The 25,881-nt window shown below is 52.1% G+C and overlaps 1 protein-coding gene across 2 annotated transcripts; it reads right to left on the bottom strand.

The window, feature by feature from the left end:
• Positions 1 to 464: 464 nt before the first annotated feature.
• Positions 465 to 24,655, bottom strand: LOC122432065 (L-gulonolactone oxidase). 2 transcript variants are annotated; one of them, XM_043453797.1, is made up of 13 exons: positions 24,488 to 24,655; positions 23,406 to 23,507; positions 21,223 to 21,348; positions 19,885 to 19,979; positions 19,416 to 19,506; positions 18,005 to 18,013; positions 16,523 to 16,708; positions 8,532 to 8,639; positions 7,671 to 7,747; positions 5,318 to 5,467; positions 4,347 to 4,511; positions 2,215 to 2,305; positions 465 to 1,447 (listed from the first exon to the last, which is right to left on the bottom strand). In XM_043453797.1, the coding sequence occupies exons 1-13, from the start codon at positions 24,488 to 24,490 to the stop codon at positions 1,319 to 1,321; spliced, it is 1,332 nt and encodes a 443-aa protein (XP_043309732.1). In that variant the 5' UTR covers positions 24,491 to 24,655; the 3' UTR covers positions 465 to 1,318. The 2 variants fall into 2 exon arrangements, with proteins under 2 accessions (XP_043309732.1, XP_043309734.1); XM_043453799.1 differs by lacking the exon at positions 18,005 to 18,013 and having other exon boundaries at positions 24,488 to 24,654.
• Between the last annotated feature and the right edge of the window lie 1,226 nt (positions 24,656 to 25,881).

Below are 25,881 nucleotides of genomic sequence, written 5' to 3'. Positions count from 1 at the left end.
TGAGTCCCTGCTTTCAGTTGTTCTGGGTGTGTGCTCAGAAGTGGAATTGCTGGATCATGTTTTATGTTTTTTGAGGAACCTCTGTACTATTTTCCTTGGCAGTTGCACCATTTTATTACAGTTTCACCAGCAATGCACACAGATTCCAATTTCTCCATGACCTTGACAACACTTGTTATTTTCTGTTGTTGGTGTTGTTTTGAAAAGAGTAATCCTAATGCAAGTAAAGTGACATCTCATTGTGATTTTATTTTCATTTCCCTAATGATTAGTGATGTGGAGCATCCTTTCATGTGCTTATTGACCATTTGTATATTTTCTTTGGAGAAATGTGTATTCAAGTCCTTTGCCCATTTTTGACTAGTTTGTTTTTGTGTTGATAAATTGTAGGTGTTCTTTGTATCTTCTGCATATTAGCCTCTTATGAGATATATGACTAGAATATACATTTCTTGATCCAGGAGCCTGTCTTAAGGTTCTTTTAATTCCCCCAAGGCACGTGGCACCTTGTAGATATTCAACAAAAGCTTTGTGAAAGACTAGCCACAACATGTGGGAGGTCAGAGGCCACTTGAAACTGCAAAAGGAATATGAAGAGCATTTTCCAGGCAAGTCCAAGACCCTGGAGGGAAGCTGGGGAATTAGGGAGCCTTCTGCTCCCAAAGGATTACCTTGGAGATGGAGAGGAAGGAGCGGAGACTAAATGAACTCTTGGCCTTTATTAAAAAGAAGGCAAGGAAAGTCCCCCTTTCCAAACATCCCTGGAATAGACATGCTGCAGGTTGGGCTGTGGGCGGTCAGGCAGACTAGTGGACCCCCTGGAAGAGGACAGTCCCAGGACAGGGCACATGCCTCTGAGCATCTTAAAGACGCTTGAGGGTGAAAGGAAGCAGAGCATAGCACACACGACCTCTGTGTCTAAACATATGCTGGTGGGACTTCTCCCTAGGAGGGTGGGCAGGGCGGGTGGAACGTGAGAATGGCCGAGTCCTCCTAGACATGCAGAACATTTGGGGGCTTCTCTGTCTCCTGGGAACGGGATGTGGTGACCGCAGGCTTGGGCTAAGAGGATGCTGCTGGAGAGGTAAAGGAATTTGGTGCTCTTCCTTACATGGGGTGCTGCAAGGATGAAGGAGTTAGGGGATGCCCAGACCCAGGTTCCTTGCTGTGGGTCAGAGCAGCTGTGGGTGTCCTGGCAGAGGGCCCCAGGGAAGATGTCTGTTCCCCATCAGGACAGCGGGATGCTGAGCCTTCAGCCCTGTGGGAGGTGGGCCTGGAGGTGGGATGAGGTGGGCTAGGCTTGTTTTCTGTTTGTGCTTCAGTAGAACACCTTCTCCAGATAGGCGTTCAGGAACATCCCCGTGGGGTCCAGCTTTTCTCGGATGGCACAGAACCTCTTGAAGGCTGGGTACATTTTCTCAAAGTCCTTCCGGGTGCAGTTGTGGGCCTGAGGAAGCAACCGGAGACAACAGGCTTTGTTTCCTGGAGCTGGCATTTCAGCGGGGCTGCAAACCTGTGTCGGTGTGTGTGCATGTGTGATCCCCCATCCCTAGGCACACAGAGAGCACACGCGTGCAGGTATATGCATGCACACGCTCACACACATGCATGCACACACGCGTGTACCCACACCCACGTGTGCATGTATGCACACGCACACATGCATATAGGCTCATGCAGAAACCCACGTGTGGTGTGTGTGCACATATGCACACACACAAACATGCATGCATGCACATACACATGTAATGTAAAGAACCCAAACAGGAGCGAGGAAGTTCTTGGAAAGTAGAGAAGGAAGCGGTTAAAATGCAGCGTTAAAGTTCCCGTTTCATTTGCCATCGGGCAGTGGAGGGGGCTCTGGCCCAGTTCTACTGCTAATTAGTAAGTCCCATCATCTCTGAGAGACCCCTAGTTTCCTGTCTGCTGAATGGACTCATTGCCTTATCCTGCTTATAAGGTTTCTACGAGAATTAAATAAAATGAAAGGTAAGCACTAAAAGCTCGAAGGGAACATGAATGCAGAGAAGCTGGTCTGGCTAAGGTAGTGGAGGTCCTCCTTCCTATGACTTGCTGAGCTCGCGGGTTCCCCGCGAGGTTGGAGCCCTGGGCCGGCAGGGCCCTAGGGAAGAGGGGCGCCCTCTGGTGGAAGTCCTGGCTCACAGTCGCTGCCCGGCTCCCACCCACAGGGAGGCTCCGACAGACGCGTCCTACCTTGGCCCAGTGGGGCCTGCCTCCCACCTTCTTCATGATGGTCTCGTAGGCCAGCCAGTAGTCCAGCCGCGGCACGTCCTTACCATAGGGCCTGCGGAGGGGGCAGGAGGAGGTGAGGCCACGCGCTTGTCTTGTGTGGGCTCACCCGTGGTTATCAGGCATCTCGCCCAGCGCTTGTCCACAGGGCGGGATGGCGGTGACTCAGCAGCCTGCAGCTTTTGCTCAGAAGGATTTTGAAAAAGCTCACAACCTCTTACATATATTTTAACTGTCAACTGAACCTTGCCATATTTTTGTTGTTCAGTCGCTCAGTCATGTCCGACTCTTTGCAACCCCATGTGTATGAGTGTGAATAATTTTAAATTAATACAGTTTTCCTGTCTGTGTGTGTATAAATATATATACACACACACTTATCTGGGCTTCCCTGGTGGCTTAGTGGTAAAGAATCCACCTGCCAATGCAGGAGACGCAGGAGACATGGGTTGGGAAGATTCCCTGGAGGAGGAAATGGCAACCCACTCCAGTATTTTTGCCTGGGAAGTCCCATGAACAGAGGGAAAATCCCATGAACAGAGGAGCCTGGTGGGCTACAGCCCATAGGGTTGCAAGAGTTGGACATGACTGAGTGACTAAGCATAGCACATATACTTCTTTAAAGATTTGAATTTTAAATCTAAATAGTTTAAAATGTAAATTTAAAAATTTTAATGTAAAGATTATTTAAAAGATATATACCAAAAAACTTTATAACAAATATATAGACAGATATATAAATATTTCTATCAGAATCACCTCATTTGATGTGTGGAAATCACAGCCAATGTAACCTAGTTGGTCAGTCCTTGCTGCAAAGTCAGACTTACTGACAGAGAAGAGTCAGAACTCGCAAAAACTCAAATGTTATGATGCAGCCCCAGGGGAATTTTCTTGCTTCTGAATTTGCATTCTCAGGCAGGGACAAAACGGACAGACAGCTTGAGGACTGAGCCGGGCCCTAAGTTTGTCCCTGCGTGAAATAAGCTGCCTCCTGTGTGATGTGGGTTTCTGAAATTCTCTTTTCTGGCTTCCGCACCACCCCACTCCAGGACTGCACCCTCTTAAATTGTCCCTTGGGATCCCCTGAGTTTGGGGGTATTTTACAGACTGGAGAAATAAAGCATAGTAAGATTCAGGCTGGGTGAGAGGTGGTCTGTTTGTCTTTTACAAAGTCAGGGAAGGACTATTATCAGTGGTGGATGGGAAGGAAGAAAGATGTGTCTTAAGCAGGAAGTTTTAGAAAAGATGAGATTCTTAAACTGTGTGTGTCCATAAGCTTCATATGGGAGGTCATTGCCCAACCAATTCAGGACACAATAACACAGTATGAGCATAAGGCGTCTGCCTATGGCCCGGTGAAGCTGGTTAGATGGGTTACCGCGTCCAGGCATAACTCATTTCTGCTGAACTGAAACCTGGCCTCAGAGTCCTTCTCAACCCAATGTTTCCAGCTCTCAGAGTCATTGCCTAGGGCAGCACATGAGACAGCATAATATCAGTTTTGCAAAGGGTAGCTTTGCATATTAACATTAACATTTGGCTGTATGCTCAGTCACTCAGTTGTGTCTGACTCTTTGTGATCCCACAGGCTATAGCCCAACAGGCTCCTCTGTCCATGGGATTTTCCAGGCAAGAATACAGGAATGGGTTGTCATGCCCTCCTCCAGGGGAATCTTCTGGACCCAGGGAATCGAACCTGTGATTCCTGCATTGGCAGGTGGATTCTTTACCACCAGGGGAGCCCATTACGTATCACATATTAATTAATAGTATATATTAATAATAACATTAACAATTATAGTTACCATATATAAATAATTAACAATAATATTACATATTAATTAACATTAATGACCGCATTAACACAGTACAAGGTAGAAAGGGTAGTTGTTGGAACTGGAAGGAAAGAAAGACTATTTTCTGCTGCTAAGACCAGGGAAGTCTCCCAGGAGAAGGTGGCATTTGAACTGGCCTTGAAAGCTGGGGAAGGAGGGAGGGGCCCTTCGAAGCGGAGGACCTGCGTCCACAGCCCCGCCCCCTTCACTACCGGCTTCCGCAGGCCCGCCCCACCCCGCCCCCAGCCAGCCATTCACCTGTACATGATGATGTTCATGTAGCAGCTGTCACGCTGGAAGCAGGGGCTCAGCAGGATGTCGTCCCCGCGAGTGAAGCGGACCTCCACGGGGTAGTGGGCCACCACCTTGGGGTTCGCCTCCAGCATGGCCTTCAGCTCCAGCAGGGCCTCTTTGGTCTTCTCTCTGCCCTCGGCCCGGGGTGGGAGAGGGGATGGAACCCAGACCTGAGGAAGGGGCCTCCGGAGATGTCCCATGAGGCTCAGCACGGCCCCCAGGAAGCCCCTTCCTCATGGCTTCTGCTCTTAAAGTCCTTTTCACGGAAGCAGAGAGCTACCTCCTGCTCCCACCCCAGCCCCCAGGACCCCCGCCCAACTGGGGGCTCTCCTCCGGGCTCTTCTCTGGCCACAGCTGTCCCAGGCCCTGGCCTCCTCTTCTTCAGACAGGATCAAGCCACTCTGATGCCAAGATTCCTACTTTTTCTAATAGTCCAGCCCTGAGAGTCTGGTGGCCCCAGCCGCTGAACACTGACAGAGGGATCCCCTAAGCCCTGAGCACTGATCCCCCTTTTCCTGGAGAAAGACAGAGAGGGGCAGTTCAGAGAGGAAGCTGCAGTGAGCCGGGTACAGACCTAGCCTCTGTCTCAAGGGGGTCCCTCCCCATGAAGAGGCCCCCAGCCTGCCAGGTGGGCTGTGCTAACGGAGGGCCTGAACACAGGTACAGTCTTTCAGAAGAACCAGATGCTGGCCACAAAGCCCCACGTTTCAGTCTAAACCTGCTCTCCCAGCCTCACAGCTGGAGAGGGGCCCGTGGGGAAGAGTGGAGTGGACCCCATGGCTGCTTTCCCGAGAGCCACAATGGTGCAGGGACACTGAACGGGGACTCAGAACTCCCGTTTCCCCCAGAAATAACAGGTAGGATGGCTGTGAGCAGGACCCAAAGGGAGCTATATGTTGCTGACCCACCCGCAGGGTGGCCCACTTGGCCCTTACCTGGGGATGGCCCAGTCCTGGACATGCTGCTTGAAGCGGCACTCGTAGGTGAAGATCTTGTGGCTGAGGTTGCAGTTTTCCTTCTTCCCGTTGAACAGGAGCCAGAAGAAAAAGCGATTGATCCAGCCCACAAGGCCTGGCAAGAAGGTGCTGGGGGGCAGGGCATAGGGGTGTAAGTACTGGCTGTGTTGCGGGCAGTGGACCGAGTCCTTTACACACCAGGGCTTCATTCTCCACATCCTGTGCCACGCGTGCTAATCTGCAGCCTGGAAATCCCTCCAGGGAATGTGAAGGTCCCCCTGCATCACTCTCTCTGTGGCTGACCGGGGCTCCAATTATGGATTTTAGCCTAGATTTTATTCTTCTCTCCCTCTTTAATGACTAGGTTGTTTTTAATGTTAGAGTGTTTCATCTTAATTGTGATTTAAAAGAAAAAACCACATAATATAAAATTTACCCTCTTAACCAGTGTTTAAGTGTGCAGTTCAGTAGTGTTAAGTATATTCACATCACTGAGCAGTGGATCTCCAGAATCTTGCAAAAGTGAAACTCTGTCTCCACTAAAAACTAACTCCCCATTTCTCCCTCCCTCCAGCCTCCAGCAACCTCCATTATTCTCTGGCAACCTTCCATACTTCTCATCTCTATGAATTTGACTACTCTGGCTGCCTCATATAAGTGGAATCACTCAATATTTGTCCTTTTATGTGTCTGGCTTATTTCAGTTATCATCATGTCTTCAAGATTCATTCACATTGTAGCCTGTGTCAGAATTTCCTTCCTTTTTAAAGGCTGTATAGTTTTCCATTGCATAGCTATATGTCCCATTTTTTTTTTTTTAATATGTCCCATTTTGTTTAGTCATCAGTTGGATAGTTATGTTCACTTTTAGGTTATGAACACAAATGTGCAAATATCTCTTTGAAATTGTGCTTTCAGTTCTTTCTGAGATATAGTCAGAGGTGGAATTGCTGGGTCATAAGAGAAATTCTATTTTTAACTTTTTGAGGAACCTCATACTGTTTTCCATAGTGGCTGCTCCAGTTTACATTCTCACCAACAGTGCATGCATCTTAAGTCACATCCGACTCTCTGTGACCCTGTGGACTGTAGCCCGTCAGGCTTCTATGTCCATGGGATTTCTCAGGCAAGAATACTGGAGGGGGTTGCCATTTCCTCCTCCAGGGCATCTTCCTGACCCAGGGATCGAACCTGCATCTACTGCATTGGCAGGCGGGTTCTTTACCACTGAGCCACCAGGGAAGCCACATCACCAAGACCCAATCCATTATTTAGCTTTCACCGCTGCATCCTTGAGCACATGGCCCAGCTAGCGGCCCAGAGCTGCAAAGGTAAGGCCAAGTGGACGTGGTTTCCAGAAGCCACTAAGTGAGAGCCATGTGGGCGGGGCTCAGAGGCCATGGAGCTCCCTCAGAGCATGCGTCCCGGCCCGGGATGTGGCCACTGTGATTTAGAGCTCAATTTATTTGGACACTTTCTGGCTTGGACTCCACAGACACAGGCACATAAAGCTGCCAGGCTGCTGTGATGGAAGGGGAGAGAAGTCTGGCTGGGCATTTTCCACTCTCACCGCCGATCCATCATCTGATGGAGCAATGGCCTCCAGGCTGGACTCACTGTCTTTAATAAGACACCAAAGTCTCCAAGATAAAAGAATAGATGGATACACTTGACAATAAGTTTAAATATGTCTGTACGCCATAAGGGCTTCCCAGGTGGTAAAGAATCTGCCTGTCAATGCAGGAGACACAAGAGAAGTGGGTTCAGTCCCTGGTCAAGAAGATCTCCTGGAGCAGGAAATGGCAACCCACTCCTGTATTCTTGCCTGGGAAATCCCATGGACAGAGGAGCCTGCTGGCCTACAGTCCAGGGGGTCTCAAAGAGTCTGACACAACTTAGTGGCAGACAACAACAGCAACATACTTTACATATGTGTTGCATATATTATTTATGTGTATGAAACATTTCAGAAGTTTTTATCAGATGCCATTCCACGCCTTAGCTGAATATAGTGGCACTGCTCAAGGACCTGTGAGGCCTTCCTCATCACTCATAGTTATGTGTCTGGATGCTTGAGCCTGAGCACAGACTTCAGGCTGGGAAGGAGGTAAGAAACTGGACAATATGAAGGTTCACATCACCCATGAGCCAGGGTGTGCAACCTGGACATGGGTATTTTTTAAAAAAAGCTCCCCAGGATCGGAATTCACTGCTCTGGACTGTGCAGACAGACCCAGTTTGCATGTCTGAAGGTGGGATGTTGTTCTTCTGATGGACCACATCCCCGGCGGTAGATGGCAGGTGCTGGGAAAAGATACAGTGGCATTCCTACCTGATCCAGAGTAGGAACTCCAGTAAGTAGAATCCAATAGCGTAGTCCCAGAACCAGTTGGCTGAAGAGGAGGGCGGCTGGGAAGCAGAGTCTGTGGTCAGTTCCGAGCTGGAACTGAGTGTCCCAGGAGAAGCCGTGTGTGTGTGTGCTGGGGGAGGGGGGACCCGCTGGCCAGGATGACTGAAAGCCTCATTCCTGGTGGCACTGCTGATCCCCATGACCTGTCCCCTTCTGTTTCGTGCTTATGTGATCGTTTTGCTCAAGACCAAGAAGTGCCTGTGTCTCTTCTCTGTAGAGCTGATGAGCCTGGTGTCTGGCAATCACCCTTTATGAACCCCATGCCAGCCCCATACACATAGTAGGTGTTCTGGCCTTCGCCTGACTTGTCTGGTCAACATCTTCCTAAGTGCTGGCTTTATTTTATTCTGCTGAGTAGCAGCCTGTTTGCCAAGGACATGGTGATGGGGAGACAAAACCATGGGTTTCTTCCCCTGGGGGTTGGAAGGATGGGGTGCTAGAGGGAAGGTGGGATGCGCTAGCTGGCTCCTGAGGTCTGTCCTGACTGCTTAGGACTCATTAGCCTGTCCTGCCCACACCTCCATCTCTGCTTCCCACATCTGCATTGTCCTTTGACCTCCTACCCCTGTATCCCTCCTTACAGACTCACGGACCCTTACTGGGACCACCTTCCCTCTTCCTTCCACCCTCTGGCATTTAGTGCTCCTCTCTTCATGCTCAGGGATGCTCACCCTTTGCTTTTCCTCTCACCTCTCACCGATCATCAGGATGGTAATGGGCTTTAGGTGCCCTGGGAGCTGGGCATGGGGGGTAGGGGGTGGTGGGGAAGATGCCCACGGCTACCTTGTTGGTGTGGTCCTGGTAGATTACACTGACGTTCTCGCTGTGTGGGAACCAGAGAAAGCGGAAGTATTCAGATTTCTTCAGGTGACTGTCCAGGTTGTCAAGAACCTGAGGAAGGAGCAGAGATTGTGTTGGTCACAGGATGATGGTGGGGATGCTGGAAGTCAGGGTCCCCCATCGAAAGAAAATATCCCAAATGGTCCTAACATTGCCAAAGAGCATGGGATGTGTCTTATAAAATACTGGAGATTAAGTGGTAATGAATCCACCGCCAATGTAGGAGATGCAAGAGAAACAGTTTCGATCCCTGGGTCGGGAAGATCCCCTAGAGAAGGGAATGGCAACCCGCTCCAGTATTCTTGCCTGGAGAATCCCATGGACAGAGGAGCCTGGTGGGCTACCGTCCATGGAACCACAAAGAGTTGGACATGACTGAGCACATGCATGCCATGGACATTAAAATGATCCAGTTACAGGTTGACTTCATTGAGTTATGCAGAGGATAAAAATGAGTTCTCGTTTATCCTGACTTGGACATGGGTTTGGGTGGACTCCAGGAGTTGGTGATGAACAGGGAGGCCTGGCGTGCTGCGGTTCATGGGGTTGCAAAGAGTCGGATACGACTGAGCGACTGAACTGAACTGAACAATGAGTAGCACAGTAAGCTCCGTACAGGGTAAGCTGCTGCTGCTACTATCTTACATTGTCACTGTCAGCATCACTGTCATCATCACTTGTTCCCACAACCCCTGACACCGCAGTGGGCTTTAATAAGATGAACAGAAGTGTCTGGCTCTGAATAGCTCATCCGTACATGTGGAGATGTCACAGAGCAAATCATGTCTCCCTGACACCCATCAGGCTGACGCATGACAAATTCTGAGCCAAAGGAGATGCAGATTTGGGGTTTGACAGGCAGCTGGGAGGGAGAGGGAGAGTGCTGGTTTTGGAGTAAGTTCTGGATTCAAGTCCTGGCCTGGTGACTTGCCAGCGGCACAACCTTGCTGGATCCATATCCCCGGAGCCTTGGCTTCCCACCGCTCACTGCCCCCGCCCCCCCCAACAACACATGGGCAGTTGTGCAAATGAAATGAGATAATCTATGCTGAAGCTCCTGAGTAGAGTGCCTGCCTTGTGGCATGTACCCAGTGGAGAGTTTAGGTTCTGAATGTGAGCAGTCCTGGCACACGTCTGGGGATCCGGCCCTATTCCCCACCAGGTTTCCAGCTGTGAGTCTCAAGAAGCAGCATCTCTTCATCTGTAGAACCAAGACAGAAATAGCTTTCTGTCCTTCTTTTCTTCCTTCCTTCCTTCTTTCCTTCCAGGACTGTTGTGAGAACCAAGGGAGGTCATGGATGTGAAAGTAGTTTACAAGCTATAAACACAGCAAGGAGATCAAACCAGTCAATCTGAAAGGGAATCAACCCTGAATACTCATTGGAAGGACTGATGTGGAAACTGAAGTTCCAATACTTTGGCCACTTGATGCCAAGAATTGACTCACTGGAAAAGACTCTGTTGCTAGGATTTTGAAGGCAAAAGGAGAAGGGGGCAGCGGGGGATGAAATAGTTGGATGGCATCACTGACTCAGTGAACATGAAGTTGAGCAGACTCTGGGAGATAGTGAAAGACAGGGAAGCCTGGTGCGCTGCAGTCCATGGGATCACAAAGAGTTGGACACGACTTAGCGACTGGACAACAACAAAAACAGCCTGTGATTTCCATATCTGACCGGAAAGGAAGGAAAAACCGAGGTGAAACACCAAGGAATGAGCCCACCTAAAACTTCCATTTGGAGCGCCTGGGAGCAGTGGAATTTTAGAATTCTGGATCCTGGTCATCACTTCGGGGAGGACCCCTGACTTGTTAACTGATGCTTGATGGGACCCAGGAGATACAGGAATGGGCAGACCATTGTTGCCTTCCAGCGACCTGGCTGCCATCCCGAACCTCTCCTGCCACACGTCAGCCCAGGCTGTGGGTCACCCTATTCCATCTCTGCTCACAGCTCTCCAGCCTTCCCCTAAAGTCTGCTCCTGCTGACGTGGTTTAGCCCAGGTCCTTCTTAGCTCTCACTGGCTCTTCTGCACTAGCTTCATAATTTGCCCCATTTTTCATCTTTCCAGACAACATCTACAGGGAAGCATCCCAAGACACAGCTCAAAAATCCCCAGCAGCACTCCATTTCCAATGGAATCGGGCCCAAACAGTCCAGCACGAAGAGGACTTCTTCCACACACACTGTCCAGTACTGTTACCACTGCCCACAAGTGACCACGTGGAAAGGGTCAGATCTGAATTCAGATGTACTGTAATTAAAATGCTCAATTTAACCCCACCCCTACCCCCACCAGGGCTGTCTCCTTCCATTCTAAGTGGTTTTTATTTATATTACATCCATCCCAGAAGTATATTACAGGTACTGAAGCATACATCTGTCCTGAAATTCATCAAGCATCTCATTCACATTTGGTTTCTCCTCGAGGGCAGACATCAGCATATTGTTTTCTGTTAAGGGCCAGATAGTAAATATGTTAGGCTTTACGCGCTCTGTTTCCTCCCCTCTGCTGTGGTAGCATGGAAGCAGCCACAGACAATACATGAATGAGGATCACTGCGGTGTGTCAATAAAACTTTATTTATAAAAGCAGGTAGTGAACCAGATCTTCCCTGTGGGCCAGTTTCCCAAATCCTCACCCCAGAGCTGCTGGCCTAGGGACTTGGACACAGTAAATGATGCAGGGTTCTTTCTTGGTGTTCGGTTGCTCAGTGATATCTGACTCTTTGCGACCCCATGGACTGCAGCACACCAGGGTTCCCTGTCCTTCACCATCTCCTGGAGTTTGCTCAAACTCATGTCCACTGAGTCAGTGATACCATCCAACCATCTCATCCTCCGTCATCCCTTTTTCTTCCTGCCTTCAATCTTTCCCAGCATCAGAGTCTTTTCTAATGAGTCGGCTTCGCATCAGGTTGCCAAAATATCTGAGCTTCAGCTTCAGTTCTTCCAATGCATATTCAGGGTTAATTTCCTGTAGGATTGACTGGTTTGATCTCCTTGCAGTCCAAGGGACTCTGAAGAGTCTTCTCCAGCATCACAATTTGACAGCATCAATTCTTTGGCACTCAGCCTTCTTTATGGTTCAACCCTCACATCTATACATGACTACTGGGAAAACACTATATGGACCTTTGTCCACAAAGTCATGTCTCTGTTTTTTAATATGCTGTCTAGGTTTGTCGTAGATTTTCTTTCAAGGAGCAAATGTCTTTTAATTTCATGGCTACAGTCACTGTCCACAGTGATTTTGGAGTCTAAGAAAATAAAGGGCCCTATGATTCCTTATTTGAAGAGGAGGCCCTCTTCTGCTGGGCTGTAGACCCGTGAAAAGTTCAGCAAGAAACACCAGGTCCCTGTCACTATCACTTCCACCCTGACTGGGTGATGGACCCATGGCCCATCACCTCTGGGCAGAACCCTTTCTCCTGGGAGAATAGGGAACATGGTCTGGAGCTCTGCCTGGAGGATGGGACTGAGAGAGCGGAAGATCCCCCCTTCTCTCTTGTCCCAGCCTCCAGGGCCATCCTCGGTTGCCCAGAATCTTAGCAGTAAAGTAACAGTGCCCTTTCTGGGAGCCCAGGTTCCCACCCAGAATGGAGCCATGAGAGCCACTTTCACACCACACGCTGTGCCTGTCCCCTGGCATCTGTTGTTTCTTTTCCTCCCTGCTTTAGAGGGACAAGGCCTATCTTTCCCTCCATGCGAAACTCTAAGCTCCTCGAGGCGGACAGCACGTACGTACACTCCAGTTCTGTGCCCTCTGCGGTCCCTACCAGAGCATTGCGTGGTCACTGAAAGATGGAGCCCCTGCCCTGGACAGATCCCACTGTGACTCTCTTCAGGGCCTATGGACAGTCCTATCTGGGGCAGAAGGGTCCCCAGGATCATGTTTCCTCAGTCTGACTGGTGGTTCCTGGGAGCACCATCAAAGGGGGTGTGCCCCAGAGGAATGTCTTCCTTGGCATGTCATTGGCAGGAGGGGTTCCAGAGGGTTCCGTCCCCTCCAAAATTAGCCCCGCTACTGAACTGACTCACAGGACTGATCACCAGGCCTGTGAGCAGAAGCTGAGGGCTCCCTGTCCCATGATCGGGGTTGCCCAGGCGTCAGTGGCCGGCCGCCCAGGACAGTGGCGGGCACTGGGATGCTGCTGGTGAGGTCGGTGTGTCCCAGGGAGCAACCCTGCTTCCCGCAGTGTTGGGGGAGGCAGTGATCCAGGCAGCGGCTGTACTTCTCACATCTCATTATGGTTTGCGTGGCATAAAGGGCAGAGGTTGACAGCCATTTCCAAAATCCTCCAGTCTTCTCGGTGACTGTGATTTCATACCAGTTAGATGACAGAAAGTTGGGAATGCTGAGACCTTGTCATAAGAAGCTAGGGAGGCCGCCCCTTTCTTGGCCCCTCTGCCCAGAAGCACTGATTCCAACTCTTCCTTCCCCTCAGATGGCTTTGAGCAGCCTTCAGAAGCTGTGTTGAGGTGCAGATAAGAGAATCAGACCTGGGAAGCAGGGAGCTGCGTCTGAGATGGACCACACACAGCATGGGGGTGGGCAGGAGACGGAAAACCTCAGAGGGGGTGGGTGTTTAATAAATTCTTCTTGTGGCTCAGACAGTAAATCTGCTGTCAATGTGGGAGACCTGGGTTTGATCCCTGGGTAGGGAAGATTCCCTGGAGAAGCGAATGGCAACCCACTCCAGTATTCTTGCCTGGGAAATCCCATGGACAGAGGAGCCTGGTGGGCTACAGTCCATGGGGCTGCAAAGAGTCAGACACGACTAAGTGACTAAGCATACATTGGTTCTCAGGCACCTGCCTGCTCCTGGAAATGAGGTCTCATCATTTTTCTTTTTGGAAGGAAAACATTCAAGGGGAGCAAGAGTGAGGAGAAGCTGCTCCGGGGACAGTTTTCTGATCGGTCCTCTTTCCTTCCTCTCTGGACTGCTCTCCTCCGAGAGGAGCAGCCTGGGACTCGACTTCCCACCTGCATCTTACTCTTCCTCCCAAGCATTCCCAGCCCCTTGAAGGGGCCCTTTAAAGGCTGCTCTGAGCGGAGAGGGTAAAAGAGAATTGAATGCAGGGCCATGGACAGCACATGCCCCTGGGAGGAAATCTTAGGGTTGCAAATGCCACCTGCCCTCTGCGCAGTCCCTGTCTGTGGCCAGAGACTGGGCAGGGAAGGCTTGTCCACGGGTGCAGTGGACACTGATGATGGGCCTGGTGGAGACCCATGCAGCTCCGGGCGGAAGAGCAGCTGGAGCTGTGCAGAGGGGAGGGAGAGAATCCACAGAGGACCTGCTGACTCACAGAAGAGGAGGCGGCGCGGCATCCAGCCTTGTGAGCCCTCGAGGGAGGGGCTGGGGGTCACAGGGCAGTGATGGGGGACTCCACACCAGGATTCACGCCCCTCCCCAGGGGTAAGACTCAACATCCCCAGATGCTCCAGGTGAGAGAAAGACCCTCTGTCTCCAGGGTGGGGCGATGAGGCGGGGCACAGTTTTGTATCCAAGTAATGTCAGTGCTGGAAAAGACCTCAGGGTTCATCTAATCTGACCCTACTTTTAAAACGGCAAAGAAGGGACTTCCCTGGTTGTCCAGTGGCTGAGACTCCACGCTCCCAATCCAGGGGACTTAGTTTCGATCCCTGGGCAGGGAGCTAGATCCCACATGCTGCAACTGAGACCTGATGCAGACAAATAAATAATTTAAAAAATAAAAAGGCTCCAAAAGTTTGAAGGGCTTGGTCCTGGTAGGAGCCCCGGGGCCAATCCTACTGGCAAAAGAAGCAATTTCTTTATCTCTGGGTCAAATTATTCAGCTTAAAAATGAACAAGTTCTGACCTAAGTGAGAGGCCGGAAGGTGGTTCCTTTCTGGTTGAAGGTGATCTCTGCCCATCTCCTTTCTCTGCCTGAGATGCTGACCCCTTAACCTGCCCGCCGCTCCATGGACACCATGCTCACTGAGGTCAGCAGTGATCTCCTGATGACCAGACCCTGGTGTTGCTCCCCAACTCCTCACAGCGTTGGACTCGCCTGGCTGCTCTGTCCTGGACACTTGGCACTAAGGCTCCCTTCTCTCCTCACCCAAGCCCTCTCTGCATGGGTGACCACGTCTACTCTCCCGGCCAGTCGCTGAGGGGAGTGTTGACCTCTGCTTTGCACGGAATTGCACTGATCTAAAATGCAACATGTAGAAGCCCTCATCTTTGGCATGTGACTATATTTGAAGCTAGGGCCTGCTCGGAGTGAACAAGAAGCTTAGATCAGCCCCTTAACACTGATCTGGGGATGTGGCTAGTTGAAGCAGGCTCTTGAGGTGGCTCAGAGTCTGGGGTGGCTCCAAGTGGACTGGTTCTACCCTTTTGGAGCTCGCTGGCTTAGCCACACAGTATCACTGCCAAACAATTCCACGAAATGTCCTTGTAATCCTTTCTTGGGCCAAAGCATCAGGCAACTCATTTGCCAAGACTGGCCCACATGTGCTCAGCATCGATGCTCTAGGAATCAGCGCCGCATCCCCTGGACCAGCAGTCCCCAGCATTTTTGGCACCAGGGATTGGTCTCATGGAAGACAAATTTTCCACGGACCAGGACAGCGTAATGGTTTCAGGATGATTCAAGTGCATTACATTTACTGTGCACTTTATTTCTGTCATTACTACATCAACTCCACTTCAGATCATCAGGCATTAGATCTCAGGGAATGGGGACCCGTGCCCAAGAGCATCCCTGGAATCACTTGTTCAGCCACCAGTGGAGAGTTCTGGGGCTAAAGTCCCACCAAACACGATGTGTGCTTGTGTGCTCAGTTGCTTCAGCTGGCTCTGATTCTTCGCAACCTTACCGACTTTAGCCCACCAGGATCCTCTGTCCATGGGATCCTCAAGACAAGAATACTGGGTGGGTTGCCAAGCCCTCCTCCAGGGGATCTTCCCAACCCAAGGATTGAATCTGCAACTCCTGCGTCTCCTGCGTTGCAGGCAGATACTTTACCGCTGAGCCACCAGGGAAGCCCCATCAAACACCATGCCTCTGCATAAAGGACCTTCTGCATTTAAAACCTTTGCCGTGAGGTTTAATGTATTAGAAATTCCAATGGTAAGGATTTTTTAGACCAGATGCTAGATAACAGTACTTTCCATTTTTCACTGCCTAGGTACCCTGAGGAGCATATTTTAGTACTGAACTAGGTACTTTTCAAGTGTTATCTGATTTAATGCTCAGGTTCAATACTTTAAGGTAAACATGATTTACTGTTTTTGGATGAGGAAACTGGGGTTCAGCAAGGTTCAATGGCTGACTCAAGGTCACAGCTTGGGGGTGGTACTGCCAGCGTTCAGTCTGACCCCAAATTCCACCATAACTATGTGGGGCCAGTAGTGTTCACATCACTACCAACTCCATCTGTGCAGAGGGTCTACTCATATTGAATGGTGAGGTGACTATGGAGGAGCTCAGATGCTGAGGAACTTGGAACCATAGATTTGAGTCCTGTAGCTTAGCAATTACCAGGGATAGATCCATGCTTATCAGGCATTTCTGGTCTATTGCATGCTATCCATCCATCCATGCATCCATCCATCATCCATTCATCCATCCATCTGATCATCTGTCCATCTAGTCATCCATCCATGTATCCATTTATTCATCCATCCAATCATCCATTTTTCCAGCTAACCAACACGGATTTTCATTCATTCAAAAAACATTGCCATCAGAAGCCATCCTTTCTGCCTCTTATCACCCAGCTCCTCTGAGCTCCCCTGACCTGCTCACAAAGGGATACTGCCACAGTATTCTGGGGTCAAAGAAGGGCTGGTGAGGTCAGCTCACTGCCCCATTCTGGGGACCTGCAGAGCTCAGAGGAGCATGACTTATTAATGTCCTCCATTTCTCTTTTGAGGCTGAACAGTGGCAAATGAAAGACAGTACCTCTTTCAAGGTTGAGGGGAAGGTGGTCTCCTGCAGGTGGAACTGGGGCACACACTGCAATGTGACTGTGAGGATGACTCCGAGGCAGCCCAGGTGCACGCGCGCGGCCTGGAACACCTCTGCGTTGCTGGACTCGGAACACTCGAGAATGGTCCCGTCGGCCGTCAGCAGGGTCAGTGTCACCACCTGGCGGTGGGAGAAGAACCACGCTTCAGTATCCCCAGGCTTCCGGTAAAGCCCTCACTTCCCTGTTTGCCCTTGCAAGTGAGGCCCAGTGTCTCCGATTCCCAGATGTATCTGGCTATGAGTCCCACCATGTATCTGGCCCTGGGGGCTTTCCCAGCTAGGTCTCCAATCCCAGCCCGAGGGAGCCTCAGTCTTGGGGGAGGGTAGGAGGAGAAATGGAGTGAGGGGGCTGTGTCTGGGTGGCATCAGCCCTCAGCAGGGAGGGGACCCATCCATCACAGGCATTTCCATGGCACCCCAGTGGCTTGCCCTCCCCCAGCTGCCTTGCTCATCCTGTGGATTTCAAAGTCAGGATTCAGCAAGCTTGTCCTCTGCCTGGAAGAGAGCTAAGATGAGATCAGCTCCAAAGAGCCACGAGGCCCTGGGTGGAAGTGAGTGGCTCATAAAGGCAAAGGGTGTGCCTGCATCCGTGGGTGGGGAGCTGGCCCCGCTGTCCCAACACGCAGCCCTGGGGACCAGAGACCCTTGCAGGCTGTCTGCTCGTTGCCCTCCTGAGCACCATCTCGGCCAGTCCAGTCCATTTTCTCATTTGGGGACCTCTCCCTTGCCTTAGGGTCTAGAATCCCCTACTTGACCCTACCAAACTCGGAATCTCTGGGCTCTGCAGAGTGGGCCGCCCAGTTGGAGACAGGTGATGAACATCACTGTCCTTGCCCTTGGCCCCTGTTTCCAGAGGAACCCTTCTTCATTGCCTGCTGAAGTCCCTGTCCACACTCTGCTATCTGCTCACTGGGACGGAAATTGCTTTTGACATGTGCAGTTGGCAGCAGGGTGCCCAGGGTGAGAGAACAGATAAAGCTGAACTAATTCTGATTAACAGCGACCAGAACCAGAGAAGAGAAACTGGCAGAAGTGGGGCACAGTGGCCTGCTGTGGGAGCGAGGGCGTTAGGATGATCTTTATTAAAAACAAACAAATAGACTTTGTTGGAGATCTGGGGCTGAGCTGAGCGCTGGCCAGTGAAACACAGCAGCGGGGTCCAGCGATAATAAAGGCGGGCCCTGACTCACCAGCTGTGTGATCTTGGATGTGTGACTTAACCTCTCTGTTTCCTCATTTGTGAAATGAGGGTCATAACCATCTCAGAGAGAATAGGTGAAGCACTCAGCTAAGTGCCTGGGGGACAGTAGATATTAAAGATGCCAGTGTCTTCCCCTTGCTCCCTGCCATCAGCGTTAAGTGTAGAATTAAATAGAGGAGCTCTCACCCCCACATGCCAGGGCCTGTCTTGCTCACCTGGGCTTCCTAAGGGAAAGAAAGTAAAAGTGAAAGTCCCTTGTGAAAATGAAAGACTCTTTGTGACCCCATGGACTGTAGCCCACCAGGCTCCTCTGTCCATGGAATTCTCCAGGTAAGAATACTAGGGTGGGGTGCTATGCCCCCCTCCAGGGGCTCTTCCTGACCCAGGGATCGAACCCAGGTCTCCTGCATTGCAGGTGGAAGGGGTGGGGAGCTGATAGCTTATCCCTTCTCAAGGGGCTCTTCCTGACCCAGGAATCGAACCAGGGACTCCTGCATTGCAGGTGGAAGGGGTGGCTCCCGACACAAGTGTCGTGAACTGTCATTGGGCCCCCAGGCTCTCATACACACTGTCTCATTAACCCCCAATCCCCTGCAGGTTGAGGAGGATTCTCTTGAGGTAACAGCTGAAAACAGGGATGCCCAGATGAGTTAAACAACCTGCACACATGTGCACACCCAATGCATGTGGGAGGCAGGTTTTGGGCCCACATCTGAGTTCCAAACCTGTGCCCCATACTGGATTCCCATGAAGTTTAAGAAATACTTTTGGGTGGGAACTTGCCTGGCAGTCCAGTGGTTAAGACTCTGCCTTCCACTGCAGAGGGCAGGGGGTTTTATCCTTGGCTGGGGAGCTAAGATCTCACATACCAAAAACCAAAACATAAAAAAGAAGCAATATTGTAACAAATTCAATAAAGATTGTAAAAAGTGAAAGAAAAGAAAGTGAAGTCATTCAGTCTTGTCAGACTCTTTGCAACTCCGTGGACTATAGCCTGCCAGGCTCCTCCACCCATGGGATTTTCCAGGCAAGAGTATTGAGTGGGTTGCCATTTCCTTCTCCAGGGGATCTTCCCGACCCAGGGATTAAATACTGGTCCTCTGCACCGCAGGTAGACTCTTTACTGTCTGAGCCACCAGGGAAGCAAAGTGGTCCGCATCAAAATAATCTTAAAAGCTTTTGGGTGAAGGTCAGGTGTGATCCCAGGCCTGTGTGCTTGGCTCCTTCTTGGCTCCTCCCCAACTTGCTGACTTGGAAAGGCCCTTCGCCCTGCCTGGCTTCCAATTCAGAGCTTTCCCTGGGGATGGAACCCTTTGGTCTGCTTGCCCTTTTCCCCAGGGTGGCCAGGAAGCTCCCCAGAGATGAGGAACTGTGTCAACTCACACGGGGGTGGCTTCGTCACTTGTGTCTGCTGGGGACTCATGAAGTTCAGAGAGACAATGTTTCTGGAGGGTCCTCCAGAGTCTCCATCAGAAGAGAGACCCAGGTGTGTTCAAGGCCCCCACAGAGCTCTGCCGACACCATCCTGGAATGCCTGCTTGTCAGGAGCACCGATGACAAGGGTGAAGGGGCCCTGACCCATCCTCCCCTCTCCCTGGTGGTCAGCATCGAAGCAAGTGAACTCACTTGTGTGGCCAGGATGCCATGCTTGATCCCCGTGTTGTGGGTTCCAGACCCGATGACGCCACCTGCGGTCACATCTGATACAGCTCCCAGGCTGGGGGGAGGAGGAGGGACACAGTCAGGCTTCCTGGGACAATACCTCCCAGGGTTGTGGTGTGAGGCCCCTCAGAGCAGAGCAGCTGGTCCATCTCCTGCCTGGGAATCTCGTCCCCAGTTTAGCTTGCAAAGAGTCAGACATGACTTAGCAACTAAACAACAATTTCTTTCTATTCTCATATAATGGCCCCTGGACACCGGGGATGGGGAGATGGGTGCCCTGTGGGGATGGGACAGGGATCCAGAGAAACAGGTGCATCCTAAAACGTGCTCCTCTCTGGCCCCTGCCAGATCCTTGAGTGTCTGGCTGAGGTCAGGGTGGGGAGCGATGGTCATCACTGGCACCCGCCCTGGGAATGGACGAGGTGGCTCTTACTTGGACAAAGCCAGGCCATGCTTGTCCAGCTGCGGGTGCAGGTCAGCCAGGAGGATGCCGGCCTCCACGGTCACCTGCTTCTTCTCTGTGTCCACCTGCAAGAGACCGGCACAGGCTAGGATGAGCTAGGCAGTCACCCAGCCCTCGTCCTGCAGCCATGCAAGGCTGTGAGTACGAGCCTGTCTGTCCCAGCCCACAGTCAGCCCAAGCTGCCTCCTGCTGCAGGCAGCCAAAAGGGGGTGCAGGCAGAGCCCTAGAGTGCTGGGGCTCAGGGACTGTCCTGTGCAACCCTTCTGGTCACAGGGGAAAGAAATAAGGGGCAGGGAAGAGAAGAGGTTTACTCAAGGTCACCATAGGGCTGGGACTGGCGCCCAGGTCTCTTCAGCCACGTGGGAGGGTGGTTCTATGCCCTGAGACCCCCCTGGCTGCCCGGGGGTGGTGGGGAAGAGAGGGGAGGAGCAGTCTTTCCATTTCACAGCATAGAGACTAAAGTTCAGGGACTCTAAGTCACTTGCCCAAGGTCACACAAACATCGGCAGTGGAAACGAGATAAGAATTCACATCTGTGGACTTCAGAACACACATTTCACCGACCCTGAGCACAGAGCCTGGGCAAAATCAATTACTAGAGCCCAGTCCTCACTAATTAGCAATCGGAGTTAATTCCTGCCATGACTGATGTTTTGACCAGAGCATTTTCTACAGGGCGGAGATGGTTGGCCTGAGCAAATCAGGAAATAAATAGTACAGAGAAATCTAGAATCTCTGCTAGCAGAGCTGGAGGGGTGGGTACCAGGCGAAAATGACAGCTCAGAGGAGCTGGCCCTGTCGGATGGGAACAGGAGCCCTGCACGGCCTGCTCCCCCATCCCTGGCAGGCGCCTGGTTGTGGGCGGGGGAGGGGAGGGTGTGAGCCGCCTGAATGAATGTATCCCAGCACAGGGCTGGTGTCAGACTCCTGAGTCTGCGGCCAGCTCTGCCGCTGGTCAGCTGTGTGACCTTAGGCAAGTCACCCCCCCCTCTCTGATCTTCAGTTTCCCTATATGCAGAACAAGTTAAGTGCAAATCCTGGACTTGTCATGAATCCACCTTTGGGGGCCTGACTTGTGGACATCCTCTCTGTGGCCACAAGGGTGCACACAGACCAGATGTGAGGCTTGAAGGAGTCCAGGGCAGGCCCTGTGGGGAGTGAGGATGATCACAAGTGGACCGGGAATGGGGTGGGAGTCACTTTGGGACTCAAAGGCCAGGAGGGGATGAGGCATGAGGGAAAAGGAGCCTCCACCCCCACCCTGGAGTCAGGGTGCAGCAGAGGCAGACAGCTCAGAGCTCCGGGTACCTTGAGCACGCGGTTCATCTTGCCCATGTGGATCATGAAGCCGTCAGTGCAGGCGATGTCTGAGGGTGAGTGGCCACCGCCCACCACCTTCACCCGCTTGTTCTGCTGCCTGGCCAGGGCCAGCACCTGTGGAGGCAGCACCTGCATCAGCCTCAGTCCAGGCCTTTCTCTGCGAGGCAGCTGGGCCACCCAGGCGTTGCACCCCCAGTCCCCCAGGCGCTGCCTGGCTGGAGGCCGCCGTGCAGGCCACTCCGGGAAAGTGCCAGAGAGAAGGGCCAGGAAGTGAGCGGGGTGCAGGCCAGCACGGCTCAGAACAACCTTTGCACGCAGGACCTCAGCCCTCAGCTCAGTATGAAGCCTGTTTTCTCGGCATTCAAGGCCCTCAGATCCATTCAAAGCCATTCCACCTCCTAGCCTTCCTCTTTTGCCCTCTCTGCTCCTCAAACATTCCCACCCCCAGCCACTGAAGACTCTGATCATTTTTCACCTGTCCTCCCCTCATCTTCCACTGCCCTACCCCAGCTCCCTTTTGAGCTCCTATTCATCCTCCGGGCTGACTCAGTGATCATTTTTCTTCATTCTTCTGCTTGAGAAATTGGGGGCTTCAAAAAAAAAAAAGAAAGAAAGAAATTGGAGGCTTCGAATCTGGATTTAAAATCTGGCTCTGATACTATTTAATAACAAGGGGAAATTCCAAAGCCTCTCTGAGACTCAGTTTGCCCTTCTGTTAATTGGGCTAATAATCACTACCTCACAGGTATGGATGGGGACAGGTGAGACCACAGATATGAAGCAGGTGGTGCTGATCACCAGTGGTGACCATGTCATTTCCACCACTCTCCTCTGAGGGCCCTCACACACACGCATGCACAGGCTCACAGACATGTGAATCTCTCCCCTCTTTGTGCTCTGCTAATACTAGTGAAACATCTGCATCCTCTGGGTTAGTCCTATGCAAACTGTCTTAGGGTTAAGCCTTTTAAGAGCAGAGGTTGGGTCTTGTCCATTCATTCATTCATTCATTCACTCATTCATTCAACAAATATTCATTAAGTGCTTCCTGTGTGCCCGATAAAGGGCTAGGTGTGCTAAGGATGCAATGGAAAACAGGAAAAATGTGGCCTTACATCCTTATGGCGGAGAGAGAAAAAAGCATGAAAAAGTTCATGTCAGTGAAACAGCTGCAGGTTTTGAATGCAGTGAAAGAAATAAGCAAGGAGCTGAGATGCAGAAGATGGGGACATCCTCAGATGAAGTGGTCTGGAAGTCTCTGAGGAGGTGATTTACCCTGAGTGCTAAAGGATGCAAAGGTGTTGGTCCTGTGAAAAGTGAAGGGTCAGGCATTCCAGGTAGTGGGAATAGCAAGGGCTAAGATACAGAGGTAGGAAAATGCTTGGTCTGTTCTGTGATCAAAAGTAAAGAATCAAAAAAAAAAAAAAAAGTAAAGAATCCCCCTGCCAGAGCAGGAGATGCGGGTTCGATCCCTGGGTCAGGAAGATCCCCTGGAGAAGGACATGGCAACCCACGCTAGTATTCTTGCCTGGAAAGTCCCCTGGACAGAGAAGCCTAGTGGGCTACAGTCCATGGGGTCACAGAGTCGGACAGAGATCAGTGAGACTATTTTGGGCCATGGCAGGTGGGGAAGGGGTGGTGGCCGGGGCTTTGTGACACCAGTGTTGGAGAGAAGGAGGTGGGTTCTAGAAACTTCCAAGCCAGGACTTGCTGAAGTCAGATAAGGGTAAAGAAGGGACAGTGACCTACTTCCTGGCTTCTAGTTTGAGCAACCAGGTGGTTGGTACAGAGTTAGGAAGACCGCAATAGAATAGGTTGAAAGCAAACAAACATCAAAAACATCCTTCGGGGCATCAAAGTTTGCTATATCTCTGATGAAAGAAGTCATATGCCAATTTGCAGCTCAGAGAAGAGACCTGAGCCAGAAATAACAATCGGGCAGTCACTGGTGGACACCCCAGGTGGTCATGTGAAAGTAGAGTTCAGCTGGAGGCAACCGCATGGTGCTGTTGCCCGGCTAGCAATTCTGGGGTGGGGATGGGGGTCTTAGCCGGGAAGTCCTCCTCTCAGCCTCCTCTCTGGGGGCATTTCTGAGCCACATTCCTGATCCGGATGGAACTGGAGGTCTGGTGGCTGGACCATCAGGCACTGTTCTGAGACAAGATACTCACCTCTCTGATCTCCTCCACGGATGTGGGCTGAAAGTACATCTCCGGGCAACAGCCATAGGTCCTCGCCCAGTTTTGGAATTTGACCCCCTTGTACCCGTGGACCTATGTGATAGGACAAAAGCTGGGTCACCTCCAGTGAGTGGTCTCAGACTGCCTGACCCCCATCCTTCCACTGCCCTGACATTGTAGAGACGGGAGGCTGCGGCCAAGGTGCTGAGCCAGCCTCTGGGTTTGCCCTCGTCACCCCTCTGCGCCCCTGGGAAGCCTAAACACATGTCAGAAGTTCTGAAGCCAAGTGGCCACGTGGGGGCTTCCTGCTACCATTTTCTTCCATCAGCTCATGGCGGAGGGAGGCGGCTGGGGGGCTGGGCAGATCATGCAGAAAACTCAGCACTCTTAGGAGAAGCAGGGAGGTGAGATCAGGGGTGCTGCTGGAGAAAGCAGTATTTGGGTTCCTGCTCCGGTGTGGTGACCCCTCTGAGGGACCCAGTAATACAAAGTGCACTGGGCTGAGTAGGACAATGGGGGAGGGGCTGCATGAGCTGGCCCGGTGGCCCAAGAAGGAAGGAAACTGGCCTTCAGCTTTCCGGCCAGTCTTCTCCTGCAGGAAGGGGCACGTCTGGGAGGCTCCATGGCAGCCTTTCCTGGCCTGGAGGCCAAGCAGGGAGCCCTGGGAAATGGATTCCCATTTGAGGGACCCCTGCTGTGTGCCTGGGTTCCTCCACACGTCATACCTTTTTAGGCCTTACAGCGATACCACTGGATGGATGATATCAACGCTCATTTTCAGGAGCAGAAACTGAGGCCCAGAGAGGTGCAGTAACTTCCCCAAGCTCACAGAGCCACCCAGGAAAGATACAGGAGCGCAACCCAGGCCTTCCTCTTCTATCCCTTCCCCAGCGCCCCAGCGGCTCCTCAGAGCCTCGAGTCCCATTTGAAGGCTTCCCTGTGGCCACCCCTCAGCCCCACACCTGCCCAATTTTGCCCCCCTGCCCCAAGCTAGGTTCACGGGCTCAGTCTGGATGTAGCCGGCGGGGCTGACCGGCCGAACTGACCGGACCAGCGGTGCCATTTGGCCCTACCATGGCTCTAGTGGTGGGTCGGTGGCCTCGGCTGACTCCGGCTTCCTCTGGGAGCAGGGCGCAGGGCAGCAGGGCCCTGGGGCAAAGCAGAGAGGCTGGAAGCAGTGAGGTGACAGCAAACACAGAGGCTCAGGGAGGCACAGAGGGGCCCGCCGGAGGCAGATGAGCCGTGTGACGCCGGGCTCCACCCAGACAAACAGCCGCTGGGCCGGCCCTCTGCCCGTCAGCCCCTCTCAGGCAGCAGGTGGGGATGCAGCCTGCACAGGGTGGCCGGTTTTTCCCCAAAAGCTGTTGAGCTCTGACCCCAGGAGGGTCTTTGGGGGCTTTCTGGAGCTGAAGGACCCCTGGCCTTGAAACTGAGTCCTTGATGCCACAAATCAGGGGAGGTCGTGACCTGGGGCCCGTGTGTCAGTTCGTTTGTCAGAGTTGGGGGAGGATTTCCCCAGGCCGCCCACTGCTGCAGGGAGACAGGACAGGATGCTGGTGGCTGTAGGCGGGTGGGGCGGGGGGAGGAGAGGGACAAATGACGCAGCCCGGGCAGAGTCTCCTAGCTGAAGTCTTCCTTCTCCAGGCCGTAGGGCAGACAGGCCCGCGTTCCTCTTTCGTGCGTTGCTGGTTAACCTCCGTGAACCTCAGTTTTCCCTTCAGTAAAGCGGGGGCATGTGCATGTGAGCTGAGTTGTTTCAGTCGTGTCCAACTCTGTGTGGCCCCGTGCACTGTAGCCCGCCAGGCTCCTCTGTCTACGGGATTCTCCGGGCAAGAATACAGGAGTGGGTTGCCATGCCCTCTTCCAGGGGATCTTCCCGACCCAGGGATCAAATCCACATTTCTTAGGTCTCCTGCATTGGCAGGTGGGGGCACTTTTGCCTACTCCTCTGGGAAGACATTAAGGTTAGAGCAGACGTCTGAGAAGCCCTGGGACACGATCAGAGCCTGAAATGGTATCAAGCTCCCGGCTCTGAGCTTCCAGGGGCAGATTCCTTGGGACATTCTTGTCCACATCACTGCCCCTTGGCTCCACGCCTGGCACCGCCCTGGCCTCTGAGGCACGTTTGTGCAACAGAACAGATTAACCAGCACTGAGCACCTTGGCATCAGATCTGTCCAAGCCAAGAGCTGGGGTCTAGTGACAAGTGAGGGCGACAACTCTGGGGTTTGGGAGGTGAGGCTGGGCTGGAGGAGCAGAGCGTGGGGCCAGATACATACAGGAGAAGTTCTGGGATGGGGTGGTCCGAGTTGCACCTGTGTTCTCAAAACCAGGGTCTCACACAGATGCCAGGTACAGGTGTGTATTCATGTTCATGTGTGTGTGCCTGTGTGAACATGATCACATCCGCCAATTGCAAATGTATGTGCTGGGGGCGGGGGGAGGGGTGGCAGCTACATGCGCCCCG

This window comes from Cervus canadensis, chromosome 30 (genome assembly GCF_019320065.1).
Source record: "Cervus canadensis isolate Bull #8, Minnesota chromosome 30, ASM1932006v1, whole genome shotgun sequence".
In the NCBI taxonomy this organism is placed as follows: Eukaryota; Metazoa; Chordata; class Mammalia; order Artiodactyla; family Cervidae; genus Cervus; species Cervus canadensis.
The sequence above is the reverse complement of the archived record's forward strand: the minus strand, read 5'-3'. Positions and strand labels throughout refer to the sequence as shown.